Source organism: Trachypithecus francoisi, unplaced genomic scaffold, assembly GCF_009764315.1.
Source record: "Trachypithecus francoisi isolate TF-2019V2 unplaced genomic scaffold, Tfra_2.0 Lachesis_group13, whole genome shotgun sequence".
NCBI classification, from domain to species: Eukaryota; Metazoa; Chordata; class Mammalia; order Primates; family Cercopithecidae; genus Trachypithecus; species Trachypithecus francoisi.
In genome coordinates, this window is record NW_022681458.1 from 22,031,980 (window position 1) to 22,050,470 (window position 18,491).

The window sequence follows — 18,491 nt, forward strand, 5'->3', positions numbered from 1 at the left end:
ATTCAGCACTTAAAATATGGGTAGTCCAAATTGAGATGTGCTATAAGTGTAAAATGCACACCAGATTTCAAAGACTTAATACAAAATATGAAAGTAAAGTATCTAAATAATTTATTGATTATTTTCATATCAATTTACATATCAATTATTTACATATTGATATTATTTACATATCAATTACATATTCAATGTAGTATTTTTGATATGATAGGTTAAATAAAATATATCATTATAATTAATTTTACCTGTGTCTTTTTACTTTTTTAATGTGGCTACTAGAATGCTTTAAAGTACACATGTGGATTGCATTATATTTTGGGGAGCAGTGCCATGTTCTGTGATTTCATGGATGATGGCTTCGTATCAAGTGTAAAGGGAAATCAGAGATGAACCATTTATGGTAAGTCATTATAGGGATCTGCAAACCACTTCCACATGTGCTTGAGTGGGGCTGGCTTAGTCTTGGTGTGTGAGTGTGAAAATTGCTGTCCTCTTATAGAGGTAACAAAGTCACACTTGAGTGTGTGTGCTAAGGAAAGCCAGCTAAAGGAAGAGGGGATTCGAGGTGATGGAGCCAGAGCTAGTCTGAGATACTTTGTGTCCCTTAGATCGAGGTCAAGCATCCTCTTGAGCATTTGGTGAAAACTGTGGCCATTCCCCCTGGAAAACAGATATGTATGCATACATAGCATCTGGCATATCCTTTACATATGTGTCACATATATTTGCATATGATTTCAGCTACAGTCATCAGGGATCCTGCTGCTCTAGAGATGGATTGACTTATGCTTTCATTGATCTATTTCAGTGATGTTTACCTTAGCAGGTTGTAGACTGGTGGAGGAAACCCAGAAGGTAGAGAATCCGTCAGTCTCATTTGCCTCTTCTTTCCCCCTCATTCCTCTTCTCACAAGAGGCAAGAGCGTTCAGAGGAAACAAGCAGAGAGTAAAAGCCAGATAAAGGTAATGCACACACTTCAGTAACACCCACTGGAGCTTGCTGAGTAGTGCCAAGAGTGGCCACAGAGGGGCATAGTGGGGTGGGCCTTGTTCCCAAGTCTCTCTTTGGAGTGCCTTTCCTGATGGTGAGTCCCTAGGCTCCCAGGCAAAGCCCTGGATCTCATGTAGAGCCTCATTCCTCATGGTGCCACCTAGCACCTATTGCCAGAGCTGGGAAGCAGACCCTTTCCTCCATGACAAGGATGGCCATGAGAGTCTCCTCCCTCAGCCTCTCTTTCTCATGTCACTCCTGTCTCCCCCACCCTCTGCTCTCTTCCCAGCTCCATACTCAGAGTGCTCCCTTTGGACTGTGTCCCAAGGGCCTGATGCTTACACAGGCTCCAAGCTCCATCATGAGGTCCAGGAACAGCAAGGACCACACCATGAACTCTGGCGGATCCTGCCTGAGTACCAGCACGGTGGCCATCCCCGCCATCAATGACAGCAGTGCAGCCATGAGTGCCTGCAGCACCATCAGCGCCCGGGTAAGGATACAGCCAGGGCAGGCAGAGCAGGGTGTAGCAGGGCCAGGGCAGGGCATGGGGGGCAGGTCACTGGGGTGGGAATCTGAGAGGCCCTGACTCTTCCCTATGCATCTTAGCACTAGACCCTGTCTAGACTTCCCTTGTCACCTTTTTTCCACTCAGGAAAGAAAATACTACATTGGCCATCGAATACACTCAGTAAATATTGAAACTGAGAATGTAAGCTCCAAGAGAAAAGGGATTTGTCAGTCCTGTTCACCACTGTAGTACCAAGCACGCTGGAGTGCTGGGAGCAGTGAGTGCCCAAGAGGCCGTGGGATAGGAGAGTGCCAGAGAGGAATGAGCCAGAGGCTGGTTGGATAGCCAGGATTTATCTTTCCTTAGAAAGTTCTTCTGGTCTTGACCCCTAGGACTTTGTGTTTGACCAATAATGTGTGGATGCTGTTTACTTTTTGCAGCTCTTTGTAGTTCTCTCTATGTGATGATGCAGCTGTCCAGGGGTGTGGCTATGGGTATGGCTTTGTATATGATACAGTGTGTCTGTGTTGTGTGGTATACAGTGCCTAGCTCCTTAGATGTGCTGCGCTTGCCTCCCTGTGAACGGAGGGTCGTGTTTTAGAAGACATCTCCGTCCTCTGTGCCATACTGGGCCTGTTTGCCCTTGCATTCACTCACTGCCCTTCCCTGCTCTGCTTTGAGCTAGTAGGAGATTGGAAGGTGGGAGGAAGGGAGAAGCCAGGGCATTTCTCTTCCTCTCTCTGCTGTTCACGGTGTCTCTGTCAGCAGCTGCATTTCCCCTGTGGCTCCAGTTCCCACCAGACAGGCCTCAAGGCTGTATTGACCCCACCACTTCTAACCTAGGTGTGGTGGCAGCTTCTTGATGTTGCCAACTCCCAGGTTCCTTCACTACCCATGGTTATGCAGTAAATTCCCTGGTTTTTGTTGTTGTTGTTGTTTGTTTGTTTTTTCTTTTTTCGAGACAGAGTCTTGCACTGTCACCTGGGCTGGAGTGCGATGGCGCAATCTCGGCTCGCTGCAACTTCTTCTTCCTAGGTTTAAGCAGTTCTGCTGCCTCAGCCTCCCGAGTAGCTGGGATTACAGGTTCCCGCCACCATGCCCGTCTAATTTTTTGTATTTTTAGTAGAGACAGGGGTTTCACTATGTTGGCCAGGCTGGTGTTGAACTCCTGACCTTGTGATCCGTCCACCTCGGCCTCCCAAAGTGCTGGGATTATAGGCGTGAGCCATTGCCCCTGGCCACAGTAAATTCCCTGTTTTAAACATTCAGAGTGGCTTTTGTTTTCCTGCCTGGACACTGGCTGATGCACCAACTGATATTTATAGCAAATTGCCTCCCATAATCCATGTCACCTTTCTTCCATAGGTGACTCAGGAAAGAAAATAATATGTTGGCCATCAGACACACTCAGTAAATATTGAAACTGAGAATGTAAGCTCCAAGAGAAAAGGGATTTGTTGGTTCTGTTCATCATTGTAGTCCCACACCTAGCACAGTGTCTGGTGCATTATAGGTACTCAAAAAATATCTGTTGAATGGATGACTATATCATTATATTATGCAACAATATAAAAGCAATACTTGGTCAAAGATTTAAAAAATGCTTGCTGGGCATGGTGGCTCATGCCTGTAATCCCAGCACTTTGGGAGGCCAAGGTGGGTAGATCACCTGAGGTCAGGAGTTCAAGACCAGCCTGACCAACATGGTGAAACCCTGTCTCTACAAAAATAGAAAAATCAGCTGGGCATGATGGCAGGTGCCTGTAAACCCAGCTACTTGGGAAGCTAAGGTGAGAAAATCACTTGAAACTGGGAGGCAGAGGTTGCAGTGAGCTGAGATTGTGCCATTATACTCCAGCCTGGGTGACAGAGCGAGACTCTTACAAAAAAAAAAAAAAAATATATATATATATACACACACACACACACACATACATATATAGTATAAAATATATATATACACACACATATATAGTATAAAATATACACACACACACACACACACACACACACACACACATATAATGCCAATGAGTTGAGTGCTCATGGCAATGACCGTGGTAGGAAAAGGCAACCAGTTCATCCTCCCTCCACCTTACCACCCAAGGGAGGGTTTCCATGCCCCCTCCTTCTTCATCTAGAAAGGGGTGATGGATAAGCCTATGGAAAGATTTTCCATTACAGATGGAAATTCTGCACATGGCAGTGCTAGCATCAATCACCAGGAGCAGCCCTTAGAGTGGCCCCAGAAGTCAGGGGATGGGTGAGGTGAACAGCAGACAAATGGACTCCTCCTCTGCCCCACCAGCCAATTGAGGAATGGGAGAGGGAATGGTGCAGAGGGAACTGTGGTCTGGAAAAGGGCCTGGGATAGACTGCTCTAGCTAGGAGAGGCATCTGTAGCAAGGGGCAGGACTGGGAGGAAGAAGAGGGGAGGAGGTACCTGATGGGGTGGTATCTGAGGGCGCACTGAAGAGCAGAACAGAAGCCTGCATTTGTGTGCTTGCACAGAGTGGCTGATGGGGCTGCCCAGGGAAAGCTTCAGGGGCAGGGGCTCTAGTTGCAAAACAGTTCCAGTCTTGGAAGAGGTGATATCTGACTTCAGGGCCTACCTGCCTCTCACTGTCTGTCTCCAGACCATCCCCCAGGGGTGAGGGGTGGTGTCAATCATTGTTTTTCTGTCTTGTCCTTTATTTTCTTGGTGGTGGAGGAGGAAGACCTTCACCTTTTCTCTGGATCTTGGCATCCTACCCTGCTGATACATCCTTTCTGCTCCCCCTTCTCCCTGCCACCCGAACAGCCTGCAAGCTCCATGGACACTGAGATGCACTCCCCAAAGAAGCAGGAGAGAGTGAAGAAGAGGGTCATCTGGGGCATTGAGGTGGCCGAGGAGCTGCACTGGAAAGGCTGGGAGCTAGGAAAGGAGACCACAAGGAGTCTGGTTCTGAAAAATCGATCCTTGAAACTCCAGAAGATGAAATACAGGTACCAGTATAAAGGATCAAGGACCCAGTGCCAGAGCATTGAGCCCTGAAAGCAGGCTCTCTTCAAAACAAAACAAAACAAACAAAAAACCTTCAACATGCCATATAAAAGCCAGTGAGTGTTTAAAACACGTGCAGTATGAATAATTGTTCAACTAGAGTCCATTCTTTTCCATTGTGTTATAGTGTCCCAATGTGTGCCTGTACCATAATGCATTCATCCAGAATGAAGCAGGTTTGGACTGTTTCTAGTTTGGGACTGTTACCAACATTCGTGTATATGTGTCCAGTTACATAAGTACAAGAGTTTTTCTGGGGAATACCAGGTACTATGAAGGCTCACGTGATTTTGGGGTCTTATGAAAGTGGTTTTTTGTTTGCTTGTTTGTTTTTCTGCGTAGTTGTTAAATTAGTGTCCTTGCGGGATGGAGCCATCTATTCCGCCACCTTGCTCCACCTGTCTTTTCTGGGGAATAGACGCAGGAGTAGAATTGCTGAGGCTTAGGCCATGTACCTGTTCACTTTCTGTAGATTAAACCAAATTATTTCCCAAAGTGCACAGATTTCTTTAGACGCCCGCCAGCAGCGTTAGAGAGTTCCCATTCCTCCACATCCTTACCAATAACTGCTATTGTCAGAATTTAAAATTTTTGCCAGTAATGGTAATTTGTGGTTTTAATGTGCATTTCCCTGATTACTGATGAATGAGGATGAGTGTCTTTTTGTAGGTTATTGACCCTTTGCGTTTTTTCATGTGTGAAATTTATGATCAAGTCTGTGGCCATTTTTCTTTTTTTTTTTTTTTTTTTTTTTTTTTTTTTTTTGAGACAGAGTCTCGCTCTGTCGCCCAGGCTGGAGTGCAGTGGCCAGATCTCAGCTCACTGCAAGCTCCGCCTCCCGGGTTCACGCCATTCTCCTGCCTCAGCCTCCCGAGTAGCTGGGACTACAGGCGCCCGCCATGTCGCCCGGCTAGTTTTTTGTATTTTTAGTAGAGACGGGGTTTCACCATGTTAGCCAGGATGGTCTCGATCTCCTGACCTCGTGATCCGCCCGTCTCGGCCTCCCAAAGTGCTGGGATTACAGGCTTGAGCCACCGCGCCCGGCCCCATTTTTCTATTACATTATCTTTTCTTTCTTCTTTTTGGTATAAGTTCTTATCCCAATTAAAAACCCTTTGCCAGTTATGCATTGTGGATATCTTCTCTCATCTTATGATTTGTCTTTACTGTCTTTATTGTGTCTTTTGAAGAATAAAAGTTCTGAATTTTATATTTTTTTATTATTTTTTTTGAGACGGAGTCTCGCTCTGTCGCCTGGGCTGGAGTGCAGTGGCCGGATCTCGGCTCACTGCAAGCTCCGCCTCCCAGGTTTACGCCATTCTCCTGCCTCAGCCTCCCGTGTAGCTGGGACTACAGGTGCCCGCCTCCTCACCCGGCTAGTTTTTTGTATTTTTTAGTGGAGACGGGGTTTCACCGTGTTAGCCAGGATGGTCTCAATCTCCTGACCTCGTGATCCGCCCGTCTCGGCCTCCCAAAGTGCTGGGATTACAGGCTTGAGCCACCGCGCCCGACCAAAAGTTCTGAATTTTAAAGGTATCAACTTTATCAGTCTTTTTCTTTTATGATTAGTGCTTTTTTATGCTTTTCCTAAGAAGTCCTTTTCTACCCCGAGGTCATTAAGATATTTTCCTCTAGTATCTTCTAAAGACTTTATATTTTTGCCTTTTAATATTTGTCTTTTATCTATATGGAATTGATTTTTATGAATAGTAAATTTTGATATCTGGTAGTATAAGTCCACCTACTTAATTCTTCTTCTTCTTCTTCTTTTTTTTTTTTTTTGAGACGGAGTCTCACTCTGTTGCCCAGGCTGGAGTGCAGTGGTGCGATCTCGGCTCACTGCAAGCTCCATCTCCAGGGTTCGTGCCATTCTCCTGCCTCAGCCTCCCAAGTAGCTGGGACTACAGGTGCCCACCACCCACGCCCAGCTAATTTTTTGCATTTTTAGTAGAGATGGGGTTTCACCGTGTTCGCCAGGATGGTCTCGATCTCCTGACCTCGTGATCCACCTGCTTTGGCCTCCCAAAGTGCTGGGATTACAGGCGTGAGCCACTGCGCCCAGCCTTAATTCTTCTTCAAGATTGTCTTAGCTATTCTTGGCCCTTCCTTTGATCTTTTATATAAATATTCAAATCAGCTTATCATACATGCACATAAAACACTTCTTGAGATTTTGATTGGGATTTAATTGGACCTATAGATGAATATGGGGAGAAATGATATCATTACAATATTGAGTCTTTTAATCCATGAACACGGGCTATCTCTATATTCATTAGGTTATTTTTCATGTCTCTCAATAAAGTGTAAAGTTTTCTCCATAGACATTTAGCACATCTTTAGTTAGATTTATTCATAAGTATTTTATATTTTTGCTGTTGTTATATATGACATATTTTTTAGTTGTTTTATTTCTGTCTGTTGCTAGTTTTTAAAATGTCATTTTTATATAGGTATTGTGTTCAGTGTCTTGGCAAATCCTCTTATTAATTCTAATAATTTATTTGTTAGTATTCTTGTTTTTTCATGCACACATTTGTATTTTAAATGGAAAATGACATTATTTTTTTCTTTCTAGTCCTTACACCTTTTGTCTTTCCTTATTGCATTGTTAAATAGAAAAGTGTTGAACGGAAGTGGTTATAGAGGCATCTTTGTTTTGTTATCATCTCAGAGTAAAGGACTGCAATGTTTCACCATTAAGCTGTCTGGTAGGGCCGGGCGCGGTGGCTCAAGCCTGTAATCCCAGCACTTTGGGAGGCCGAGACGGGCGGATCACGAGGTCAGGAGATCGAGACCATCCTGGCTAACACGGTGAAACCCCGTCTCTACTAAAAAAATACAAAAAATTAGCCGGGCGAGATGGCGGGCGCCTGTAGTCCCAGCTACTCGGGAGGCTGAGGCGAGAGAATGGCGTAAACCCGGGAGGCGGAGTTTGCAGTGAGCTGAGATCCGGCCACTGCACTCCAGCCTGGGCGACAGAGCGAGACTCCGTCTCAACAAAAAAAAAAAAAAAAAAAAAAAAAAAAAAAAAAAAGCTGTCTGGTAGGATTGATTTCCAGTAGGATTTCTGTAAAAGTGTATACCTTGTCAGATAATGGGAATATTCTTCTATTCCTGCTTTGCTGAGAGGTTTTCTCATAAACACACATTAAAGTTTATCTAATTTCTTCTTTCTTTTTTTTCTTTTCTTCCTCTCTCTCTTTCTTTCTTGTTTCTTTGAGACAGGGTCTCGCTCTGTTGCCCAGGCTGGAGTATAGTGCATTAACATGGCTCACTGTAGCCATGACCTTCTGGGCTCAAGCAATCCTTCTACCTCAGCCTCTCAGGTAGCTCGGACTGTAGGCATGCACCACCATGCCTGGCTAATTAAAAAAAATTTTTTTTTGATATAAACAGTATCTTGCCATGTTGCCCAGAGTGGTCTCGAACACCTGGGCTCAAATGATACTCCCACCTTAGCCTCTCACAGTGCTGGGGTTCCAGATGTGAGGCACTGTGCCTGGCCTGTGGAAAGGTTTTTGACCACCCATTCCATTTTTTGGTGTTTTTAGGCAGAGCAGCCATAATATTTGTTGTACAATTATTGGGTCAGTTTTGATAAATTATATTTTTATAGCAATGGTTTTTTTCATCTAAATTTAAACATTTGTTGGTGTAAAGTTGCTGACAATATCATCGTCTTATTAATGTTTTGAAAGTCTGCAGCAGCTGTGGTTCTGACCCACTGTGGGATGCTACAGCTCTGCTGAGGTCTCTGGAAAGGCATCCCCAGTCCCACCCTCCTCAGCTTTGGTTCCCCTGCCTCAGTGCTTAGGGACTCTTTAAAATCTGGGCAACCCTTCCCTGTCCCTGTCCCTTTCAGGCCTCCATGCTCATCAGAGGTACAAACACTACTCCCTTTTTGTTCAGAGTGAAGATCTCTGAGAATAGGAGGGGGAGGAGGAGAACGGGTCCTCTTGTAACCAAATCCCTGAGTTTCCACCTCCACGTGCTCATCTCTTGATCTCTTTCTCTGTGGTCCCAAGGACTCAAGCTCCCTTGGCTGCAGGGCTTCCCTCGTTTCCTGCCTCTTCCAGTTGTTCTGAGCCCTGATCTGAGGTGCTCACCTCCCGGCTCTCTCCTGCAGGCCCCCCAAGACCAAGTTCTTCTTCACAGTCATCCCTCAGCCCATCTTCCTGAGCCCAGGCATAACCCTCACGCTCCCCATCGTCTTCCGGCCTCTGGAGGTGGTAAGGTCTGCCATAGTGAGTGAGGGCAGGGAGGCACCTGGGAACAGTGACCTCAGAACAGAAAGCAAGACAGAGCACCCAGGAGCACCCCCCCGCCCCGCCACACACACACACACACACACACACACACACACATGCTGCCCACTCCAGCAGCAATCCAGCTTGGGAGGCCCTGTCAAGGGCTTGGCCCCTCATCTCATTAGACAGAGGGCATTCCCCAGGGGATGCTGGGGGTAGAGGCTGCAATATTATATTGACCATCAGAAAGCCCTACATTCCGTGGCCGGGGATGGTGACTCACTTCTGTGATCCCAGCACTTTGGGAGGCTGAGGCAGGCAGGTCACTTGAGGCCAGGAGTTTGAGACTGGCCTGGCCAACATGGCGAAACCCTATCTCTACTAAAAAATACAAAAGTTAGCTGGGTGTGGTGGCGCATGCCTGTAGTCCCAGCTACTTGGTAGGCTGAGGCAGGAGAATCACCTGAACCAGGAGGTGGCTGTTGCAGTGAGCTGAGATCTCACCATTGCACTCCAGCCTGGGTGACAGAGCGAGACCTCCCCCCGGCCAAAAAAAAAAAGAAACCCCTTCTACATTCCTTGGCCTCTTCCTGCCACCCCCCACCCACATTTCCTCAAAATACTTTTTCTACAAAAGAGACTCTAATCTTTGAGACCAAGACAACATAGGTGCCCAGCTCCCCTCAGAGTCTGACGTGGGGACCACGGCCCAGCCCTCCCCTCAGTGGTTGTGTTGGGGATGGCTGAGGGTGGGCTGGATGTGCAGTCCCTGAGTGCCACTGATGGGTGACTGCCTCTGCCCCGCCTCACACTACAGAAGGAGTACGTGGACCAGCTGTGGTTTGAGAAAGCGGAGGGGATGTTCTGTGTGGGCCTGCGGGCCACCCTGCCCTGCCACAGACTGATCTGCCCGCCATCCCTGCAGCTGCCCATGTGTGCTGTGGGGGACACGACCGAGGCCTGTTTCTGCCTGGATAATGTGGGGTGAGGAAGAGGCTGAAGTGCAGGCGGGGAGAGCAAGAGCTGTGAGGAGGGTGTCTGGAAGCAGGAGAGACAGGCATACCCTTGTGGGGGTAGGGTAGTCTGAGGTTCTGCCCAGCATCCCTGACTTGTTACTGCAGGAGCAGGGGCCAGAAGCCCAGTGCTCTGACCTGCCCCCCACCCCCAGGGACCTGCCCACCTTCTTCACCTGGGAGTTCTCCAGCCCATTCCAGATGCTGCCAACCATGGGGCTCCTGGAGCCAGGCCAGGCCTCTCAGATCAAGGTGACCTTTCAGCCCCTTACAGCCGTCATCCACGAGGTGCAGGCCACGTGCTGGTATGGGGCGGGCAGCCGGCAGAGGAGCAGCATCCAGCTGCAGGCTGTGGGTGAGGCCCAACCTCCCACCATCCCCAGACTGGCCCCTGCTGCACCTTCTGGGGCCTCCAGGCCTCAGTGTCCCCCACCTCCCATCTGCCTTGGCCCCCACAGGGCCTCCACCGGCCTCCTGCCCTCCCCCCAGCCCCGAAGGCTTTGCCTTTGTCTTCCATGATGCTACAGACTAAATTTTCCCTGGGGCCATCTGCCTTCTTCGAGGGGCTGTTCAGCTGGGGCCACAGAGGCCCTGGTGGTCCCCCAAGACTCCCCCATCTCTGACCCAGCCAAGTGCGCCCAGCTGCTGGTGAGCATAAAGCACAAGTGCCTGGAGGACCAGGATGCCGAGGGCTTCCAGAAGCTGTTGTACTTCGGCTCTGTTGCTGTGGGCTGCACCTCGGAGAGGCAGATCAGGCTACACAACCCGTCGGCGGTAGGCACCAGGCGGGAGGGGCGGCAGGACTCACGGCCTCCAGGACTGGAGTCTCCTAAAATCACCGCCTTACTGAATGCCCCCCTGTCTTTCTACACCTTTGGCCCCAAGCCTCATATAACCCATGTCAGCTGTCAATAGGTGTATCCTTCTCCTCAGCTGGGGGCTGGGCTGGGGTATACCCCAGCCAGAGCCACGAGCAGCCCTAAGACTGTCCTGACCCCAGGACCACAGTTAGCTGTGATAGTACCTTGGGGAGAATTAAAAGGCAGGTTCAGCGTGGGGCACATGACTCGGCTCCTTCTCTCCAGAATGTGGAGGCAGTCTGGCTAGTGAGGCACAGCCTGGATGCCAGCTGCCCCCACCCCCTTGGCTGGGCACGCCAGTACAGTGCACAGACTGTCGCATCGTACACTGCTCCACTCCGCGACCTGACCCCTTGTCCTTCTACCTGGCCCTACAGGTAAATGTCCCCTTCAGGATTGAAATTTCCCCAGATGAACTGGCCGAAGACCAGGCCTTCTCATGCCCCACAGCCCGTGGCGTCGTGCTCCCAGGAGAAAAGAAATGTGTGTCAGTGTTCTTCCACCCCAAGACTCTGGACACCAGGACTGTGGACTACTTCTCCATCATGCCTTCTGGCTGTGCCTCCAAGACCCTGCTCAAAGTCGTTGGCTTCTGTAGAGGTACTGGTGACCCCAGCGGTCTCCCCTGGGGACAGGAGCACCCCATGCTGAAGATTCTGAAGAGCTCCTTCCCTGCTCCTAAGAGCCAGGGCCACCTTGCCTCAGCCTGGGTGTCTGCTGCCCTCTGGTGGCCCCGTGGGGAATCATTTGTGACTACCTGGAGATTCCAGTCCCACGGGCACCCAGTGATGCTGGAGTTCTGCTCAGGCTGCCAGGGCTCTGGGCCTCTGTAGCCTGGCCCTGAGAGTACCACCTCCCTTCAGTGGGACCTTGTCTAAGACATTCTTGGGGAAGCTGATACCCCATCTCCTGTGTCCAGGCCCTGCTGTGTCCCTGCAGCACTACTGTGTCAACTTCAGCTGGGTCAACCTTGGGGAGCGCTCCGAGCAGCCCCTGTGGATTGAGAACCAGTCGGACTGCACGGCCTACTTCCAGTTTGCCATCGACTGCCTGGAGAGTGTCTTTAGCATCAGGCCTGCCTTTGGGACCCTGGTGGGCAAGGGCCGCATGACCCTGCACTGTGCCTTCCAGCCCACTCACCCCATCATCTGCTTTCGGCGTGTGGCCTGTCTCATCCACCACCAGGTGAGTCGTGGGGAGGGCATGAGGCTGAGGGAGGAGGGGCTCCCCTGGGGCCCAGTGATGGTGACAAGGCTTGGTGGGCACCCCCCTGTATTCTGGAACTTCTAGAGCTGTCTGCCTGGTCGTCTCCCACTCCTGGGTCCCAGCCCTAGCTTTTGGAGCCAGTGTGCGGCCTGGGCACAGGGGAGATCACTCTGTGCTAGTCTTGCCCTGCTACCAGGCCAGGCGCTTTGCTGCTGCTGTGCTCATGGCCTGGGAGAGGGCGGTTTGGACCCGCGGCCCCCCACTCTCCCGCCGAGCCCTGCAGGCTTTGCCTTTTCTTTGCCTTCCATGACTTCACAGACTAATTCTTCCCTGGAGCCACCCCACATAGCATGCATAGGGCAGGGAGCTTTCAAGTTAGACCCCAACCCTCGGCCCCTGGGCATGATCAGATACACTGTGCCCTGACCAGCGGGGCCTGGCCAAGATGGCAAACGGGGCTGAAATGTAACCCATAATCCCTCCCTGAGCTAGTGCCCAGGCTCAGGCTGTGTCTGTGTATCTGGAGGAATGGGTGCCTTTCTCTAATTCTCCTGACAGTTTAGTATGGGCTAGGGGAGGCCTTGGGAATGGAGGAAAGAACAGAAGCCCAGAGGGAGGCCTGATGAGGCTGCATATTCTCCTCCCTTGGGAGGACCGGAATTCTAGTTTGGCAGGCCTCTGGGCTGGCCATAGGGTGGGTGGGAGAATGCCCAGGGGCCATGGCAGAGGGGGAGGGTGGGCAATGGCTGAGTGTCCTAAGGTCAGGGGTGCTCTCTCCTGACCTTCCCTGGACTCCTGCTGTGCCCTGGCTGAGCCAGACCACTGCTGAGTGCTCGCTCACTGGCCACCTGGAGCTTCTGCCCCACTGCCTGTTACCCTGTCTACCCAGCTTCTGTCCTCAGTTCAACCCCCCAGCAACCCCCTTGCCCCACCACCCCTCCCATGCCCCATCACGCACAGACAAATGTCACAGGACCCACTGTTCCTGGACCTGATGGGGACCTGCCACTCGGACACCACTAAGCCAGCCATCCTGAAGCCTCAGCACCTCACCTGGTACCGTATACACCTGGCCCGGGGCCTGACGCTCTACCCCCCTGACATCCTGGATGCCATGCTGAAGGAGAAGAAGCTGGCGCAGGACCAGAACGGGACCCTCATGATTCCCATCCAGGTACATGCCCTCCCCAGCTGCATATCCCTTCCCTAGTGATTCTTGGGCAATCCCATGCCCCCAGGGTCCCATGGGCAGCATTAGTAGTCGGGGTGACTGGTGCAGCCTTTTCTAGACAGGAGTGTGTCCAGGAGGGGCCATAGCAAGAGGAATGGCAGTTGGGCCCTGTCTACCTCTTTCCCCATGCAGGATCTGGAGGACATGCCGGCCCCGCAGTACCCTTACATCCCCCCTATGACCGAGTTCTTCTTCGACGGCACCAGCGACATGACCATCTTCCCCCCACCCGTCAGTATAGAGCCTGTCGAGGTAGACTTTGGTGCCTGCCCAGGGCCTGAGGCCCCCAACCCTATACCCCTGTGCCTGATGAACCACACCAAGGGCAAGATCATGGTTGTCTGGACGAGGAGGTCTGACTGCCCCTTCTGGGTGACCCCAGAGACCTGTGACGTGCCCCCTCTCAAGTCCATGGCCATGCGCCTGCACTTCCAGCCGCCTCACCCCAACTGCCTTTACGCGGTGGAGCTCGAAGCCTTTGCCATCTATAAGGTGTGTGCACACAATGAGAGGGAGGAATGCGGGGTCTCTGCTGGGAGCCTGAACGGCTGGGTAGGGTGGCAGGGGGTGACCGAGGGCGGCTTCGGGCTCCATCCTCTGCATGCCAGGCTTTCTGTTGGCTGGACAGCGGCCCCTATGGCTTTGTCTCCTCCAAAGCTCCTGGCCCAGCTAGGTCCATCTGATTTTCTCATTCTTATGTAAGTCTCCCCTCCCCTCCAAGGGAGGACTCAGCTGACATCGAGCTGTTTGGGAAAACTGGGTGCACAGGGAAAACTGGGTGCACAGGGGGACACTCCTGGGGTTCCTGGCTAGGAGGCCTCCTGGCTTCTCTACTAGTACTTGAATTAAGAAATGGTCCCTCGGCCGGGCGCGGTGGCTCAAGCCTGTAATCCCAGCACTTTGGGAGGCCGAGACGGGCAGATCACGAGGTCAGGAGATCGAGACCATCCTGGCTAACATGGTGAAACCCCGTCTCTACTAAAAAAAATACAAAAAACTAGCCGGGCGACGTGGCGGGCGCCTGTAGTCCCAGCTACTTGGGAGGCTGAGGCAGGAGAATGGCGTAAACCCAGGAGGCGGAGCTTGCAGTGAGCTGAGATCCGGCCTCCGCACTCCAGCCTGGGCGGCAGAGCGAGACTCCGTCTCAAAAAAAAAAAAAAAAAAAGAAGTGGTCCCTCTAAAGGAGCTTTGAGTGGGCAGGAACCTGGGCCTGGAGACAAAGTCAGCAGCACCAGATGATTGTGATGGGAGGGGCTTCTAGCTCAGCTTCCCTGGGTCAGGGAACTCCGAGTGCTGGCTGTCCCCAGCCCTGCTGTTCTGGCCCCAGATGCATGGTGCTCTCTCCTCATCCATTAGTCCTGCCTGTCCCTTTCTTATTGGCTCTGCCCACCCCACTGCCCTTGCCCAGTGGCCAAGGTATTGGGGCCTAGAGAAGAGTAGGGCTGTGCAGTCAAGATCAGGGTCACTTACCAGCTATGTGACCCTGGGCAAGTTCCTTAATGTCTCTGAGTCCTGATCTTGTCATCTCTAAACTTAGGACCACATCCAATCTTTTGAGGAGGCTTTCCAAAGTGGAGGCTTCAGTTGCCCCCATCCTAATGCCTTGGCAGTGGGGTGATGTGGAGGTTTGTAGGAACAAGGTTGTAGATGCCTGGCTCTGCTGAGCCTGTCAGATATTTAGGTTACAGGCTGTAGACCTGCACAGTCCAGTACAGCCACTGTCAGCCACACGTGGCTACTGAGCTCTTAATATGTGGCTGGTCCCAACTGAGAAGTGCTGTGAGTGTAAAATGCACACTGGATTTCAAAGACTTAGTATGAAAAGAATGTAAAATATCTCATTACTAATTTTATATTGGTTATATGTTAAAGTGATAAGATTTTAGATCTATTGGGTTAAATAAAATATACTATTAACATTAACTTCACATGTTTTACTTTTTTAATGTGGCTACTGGAACATTTAAAATGACATTTGCGGCTGGCGTTTGTGGCTCACATGATATTTCTATTGGCCAGCACTTCTCTAGGCTCATTCCTACAGAATGAATGGTGCTTTCACATCCCAGCCCCACCCTCCTCCTGGGTTGTGAGGACTAAAGGGAGCATTGCTGTATGGATGCAGGGCCTAGCTCCCCGCGGGAGGGGCTTGGTTGGGATGCTTGTTCTCTGCACTGTCTTCCCAGGGAGGTCCTCCTGTCTGTGTCCAGTGTAGGACTCCTACAGCACAAGGGCAGGGAGGGGCAAGGTGGGGCACCCCACAAGGCAGACACAGGACTCTGAGCTTTTCCGTGGGTCTGGCCCCCCTGCAGGTCCTGCAGAACTACAGTAATATTGAGGAGGACTGTACCATGTGCCCATCCTGGTGCCTGATGGTGCGGGCGCAAGGCCACAGCTATTTCTCTGGCTTTGAGCATCACATCCCCCAGTATTCCCTAGATGTCCCCAAGGTGAGTGTGGCCCCAACAACAGTGGGAGGGAGAAAGAAGAGCCCTAGATTCTGCCTTGGCCTGCAGATTCCTCTCCCCTTCTCTGATGGCCTCAGAAACACATCGTTGCACCCTCCCTGGCTGTTCCCACCTCCGCCGTGCCAATTCTGGGGATCTGGGCCAGTTAAGGACTTGCTCCTGGGCCCTGACACTGGGACTGGGGAGAGTCTGGGGCCTGGACAGCTGGCCCCTTGCTGCTCCATTGGAAATACTCACTGGCTCCTGTGACTCTCAGGTTCAAAACCCTCCAGCTCCTGTATTTGTTTGTGTCCTGTTTACTGAATGCCTGGGTGCCCCAAGTCCTGGGTTCGGGCCCAGGGATGTGACAGCCACACCAGCAGCCCCTGCCTTTGGGAAGCACCCTGCCCTATGAGAACGACAGCCAGTCCCATCCTCAGGAGATCATAATTCCCAGGCCACCCCAAGGCCCTTAGAAGCCCTGACCTGACAAGCAAGAGGACATAGGGCTGAAAAGCACAAAGCCTAGGGCCAGACCTCTGGCTTCCAATCTAGTTTCACCTTCAATGTCTCCTCCAGTCTCCATCGCCTGGAGGTTTTGCATGAGACTTCTGGTTGCTGGAAAAGCACCACTTTGGGACAATGTGCTTTGGGTTGATTCTGCTCCCCTCACCACCTACAATTCTGCCTTCCTATCCCAAACCTATGCCACCCCAAGGTTCAGCTTCCTCAAGAAGCCGCTGCTTCCCAAAGGCCTTCCTGCCTCACAGAGTCCCCCTCAATACCTCCCTCAGCCCCCTTCCCTTGGCAGTTCCTCCTGGTGGGTTGTGGCCTTTATGCAGCCCAGCAGATCTGGTGTCACTCCCTCACTGGCTCACACACAGGCACTGTCACCCCAGCTGGATGGGGACCTCTGGTCAGGGATTGCAGGTTTTGTGTTTTGCAGCCTGCTCAGCTCTCAGCTGGTGGTGGCCACACCCTGGATGCCTGGAGAGTGTTGGGAGCTGAGATTGTCCGGGCTGGTTTCCATCAGTTACCTGCATGAGAATCATCTAGAAGGGGTTACTTGCTTTTTTATTTTGTATTTTCTGATATAGAATTTTGCTTTGTCACCCAGGCTGGAGTACAGTGGTGTGATCTTGGTTCACTGCAACCTCTGCCTCCTGGGTTCGAGCGATTTTGTAGCCTCAGCTTCCCATGTAGCTGAGATTATAGATGCATGCTCCTACACCTGGCTAATTTTTGTAATTTTAGTAGAGATGGGGCCCACCATATTGACCAGGCTGGTCTTGAACTCCTGCTTCAAGCGATCCGCCCGCCTCAGCCTCCTAAAGTGCAGAGATTATAGGCGTGAGCCACCGCACCTGGCCCAAAGGGGTTAGTTACTGCAGCCCCAGAACTTCTGGACCAGGTTCTCTGAAAATGAGTTATCCAAAGGGTGATGCAAAGACACCCTAAAATGAGACAACTTCTACTTTATCCTTGAGGAGCGGCCTTGGAGGCCTGAGTTTCCCAGGGGCCTGTGGCTCCCTGTCTCCCTGTCTGGAGGTCTCTGGAGGACAAAAGCATTCTTTGGTGTCAGCTCATGGCATCCTTCAATTCCCTGTTCCCAGGGCGTTGACTGGGCTGCAGGGCAGCACCTCGGATTTCCTTGGAGACAACTCCTCCCAAGTCCCCATTCGGCCCTGAGTGTGTTGCAGGGTGGAACTCTGAGCGGGGGGCCGCTTTCCTCCTCTCCCACCCCCAGCTATTTCCGGCAGTGTCCTCTGGTGAGCCCACCTACCGCAGCCTGCTCCTGGTCAACAAAGACTGCATGCTGCTGACCTTCAGCCTGGCCCCCCAGAGAGGCTCAGACGTCATCCTTCGGCCCACCTCAGGCCTTGTGGCACCCGGGGCCCACCAGATCTTCCTCATCTGCACCTACCCGAAGGGCAGCTCCTGGAAGCAGCACACGTTCTACCTGCAGTGCAATGCTTCCCCCCAGTATCTCAAGGTAGGAGGCAGAGGTAGGGGACCTGGGTCCTTGGGAATGGGCCATAATCTTGAACCACCCTTTTCAAGGCCACATTCTGGGGTTGGCCCCTAAGATTTCCAGGGAGCCACTTCCCCTCCAGGAAGTAGCATAGTAGGGAAGGAACCCCCTTGACCACACTGTGAACAACTTTCCCACCCCTCAGGACCTTGCCTGTCCACCCCGTGGGGTCTGAGGCCAAGAAAGAGGGTGCAGAGAACCCAGAGGATCTGGGGGAGGCAAGACACCTGCAGGTGGTAGAGGGATATTTGGGGCCAGGCCAGCAATAGGTTCGGGGGTGGTGGGTCCATGTCTGACCCCATGAAATGGTCTATAGATCCTCTCTCAGTCCCTGAGTTCTTTTCAAGAATTATCTCCTGGGCCAGTCACCATTGACTCTGCTTTTGACAGAAACTGCCAGTATACAGGCTGACAGAGGGCCTTTCACTGCCCGCTCCAAGGGGGGAAGGTTGCCTAGCCATGGCTTCCTGGACATGTGGGTGGAGCTGGGACTGTAGAGTGAGGTCAGGGCACTGCCCTCCTTCCTCTGGCTCTAGGAGGTGAGCATGTACAGCCGGGAGGAGCCCCTGCAGCTGAAGCTGGACACCCACAAAAGCCTCTACTTCAAGCCCACCTGGGTGGGCTGCTCCTCCACCAGCCCCTTCACCTTCCGCAACCCCTCGCGTCTGCCCCTGCAGTTTGAGTGGAGGGTCTCTGAGCAGCACCGAAAGCTGCTGGCTGTCCAGCCCTCCAGGGGGCTAATCCAGCCCAATGAGAGACTTGTGAGTGACTCCCCTCCTGCCAAGTGACGGCAGCCTTCACCTCTGTCATCTCTTACTTGTGCCTATCATAGCCCAGACTTGCCAAGTGCACCCCCTATTCCATCCACAGTAACCTCCCCCACCTGGTGATGAGGTGTTAATATTAC

General features: G+C 51.6%; 1 protein-coding gene across 4 annotated transcripts in view; it reads left to right on the forward strand.

Annotated features, from left to right (window-relative positions):
- Nucleotides 1–285: 285 nt before the first annotated feature.
- The window catches only part of CFAP65 (cilia and flagella associated protein 65), a 41,058-nt gene continuing 22,852 nt past the window's right edge, over nucleotides 286–18,491 (forward strand). For 3 of the 4 annotated variants that reach the window (XM_033230196.1, XM_033230198.1, XM_033230199.1), the window contains exons 1-14: nucleotides 811–963; nucleotides 1,281–1,484; nucleotides 4,303–4,487; nucleotides 8,675–8,777; nucleotides 9,613–9,779; nucleotides 9,964–10,163; nucleotides 10,437–10,582; nucleotides 11,046–11,268; nucleotides 11,588–11,853; nucleotides 12,848–13,048; nucleotides 13,238–13,597; nucleotides 15,418–15,555; nucleotides 17,300–17,545; nucleotides 18,121–18,345. In XM_033230196.1, the coding sequence (XP_033086087.1) occupies nucleotides 811–963; nucleotides 1,281–1,484; nucleotides 4,303–4,487; nucleotides 8,675–8,777; nucleotides 9,613–9,779; nucleotides 9,964–10,163; nucleotides 10,437–10,582; nucleotides 11,046–11,268; nucleotides 11,588–11,853; nucleotides 12,848–13,048; nucleotides 13,238–13,597; nucleotides 15,418–15,555; nucleotides 17,300–17,545; nucleotides 18,121–18,345 (2,817 nt within the window). Of the gene's footprint in view, nucleotides 401–808; nucleotides 964–1,280; nucleotides 1,485–4,302; nucleotides 4,488–8,674; nucleotides 8,778–9,612; nucleotides 9,780–9,963; nucleotides 10,164–10,436; nucleotides 10,583–11,045; nucleotides 11,269–11,587; nucleotides 11,854–12,847; nucleotides 13,049–13,237; nucleotides 13,598–15,417; nucleotides 15,556–17,299; nucleotides 17,546–18,120; nucleotides 18,346–18,491 lie in introns of those variants that run through there. The other variant, XM_033230197.1, reaches the window with a different exon arrangement.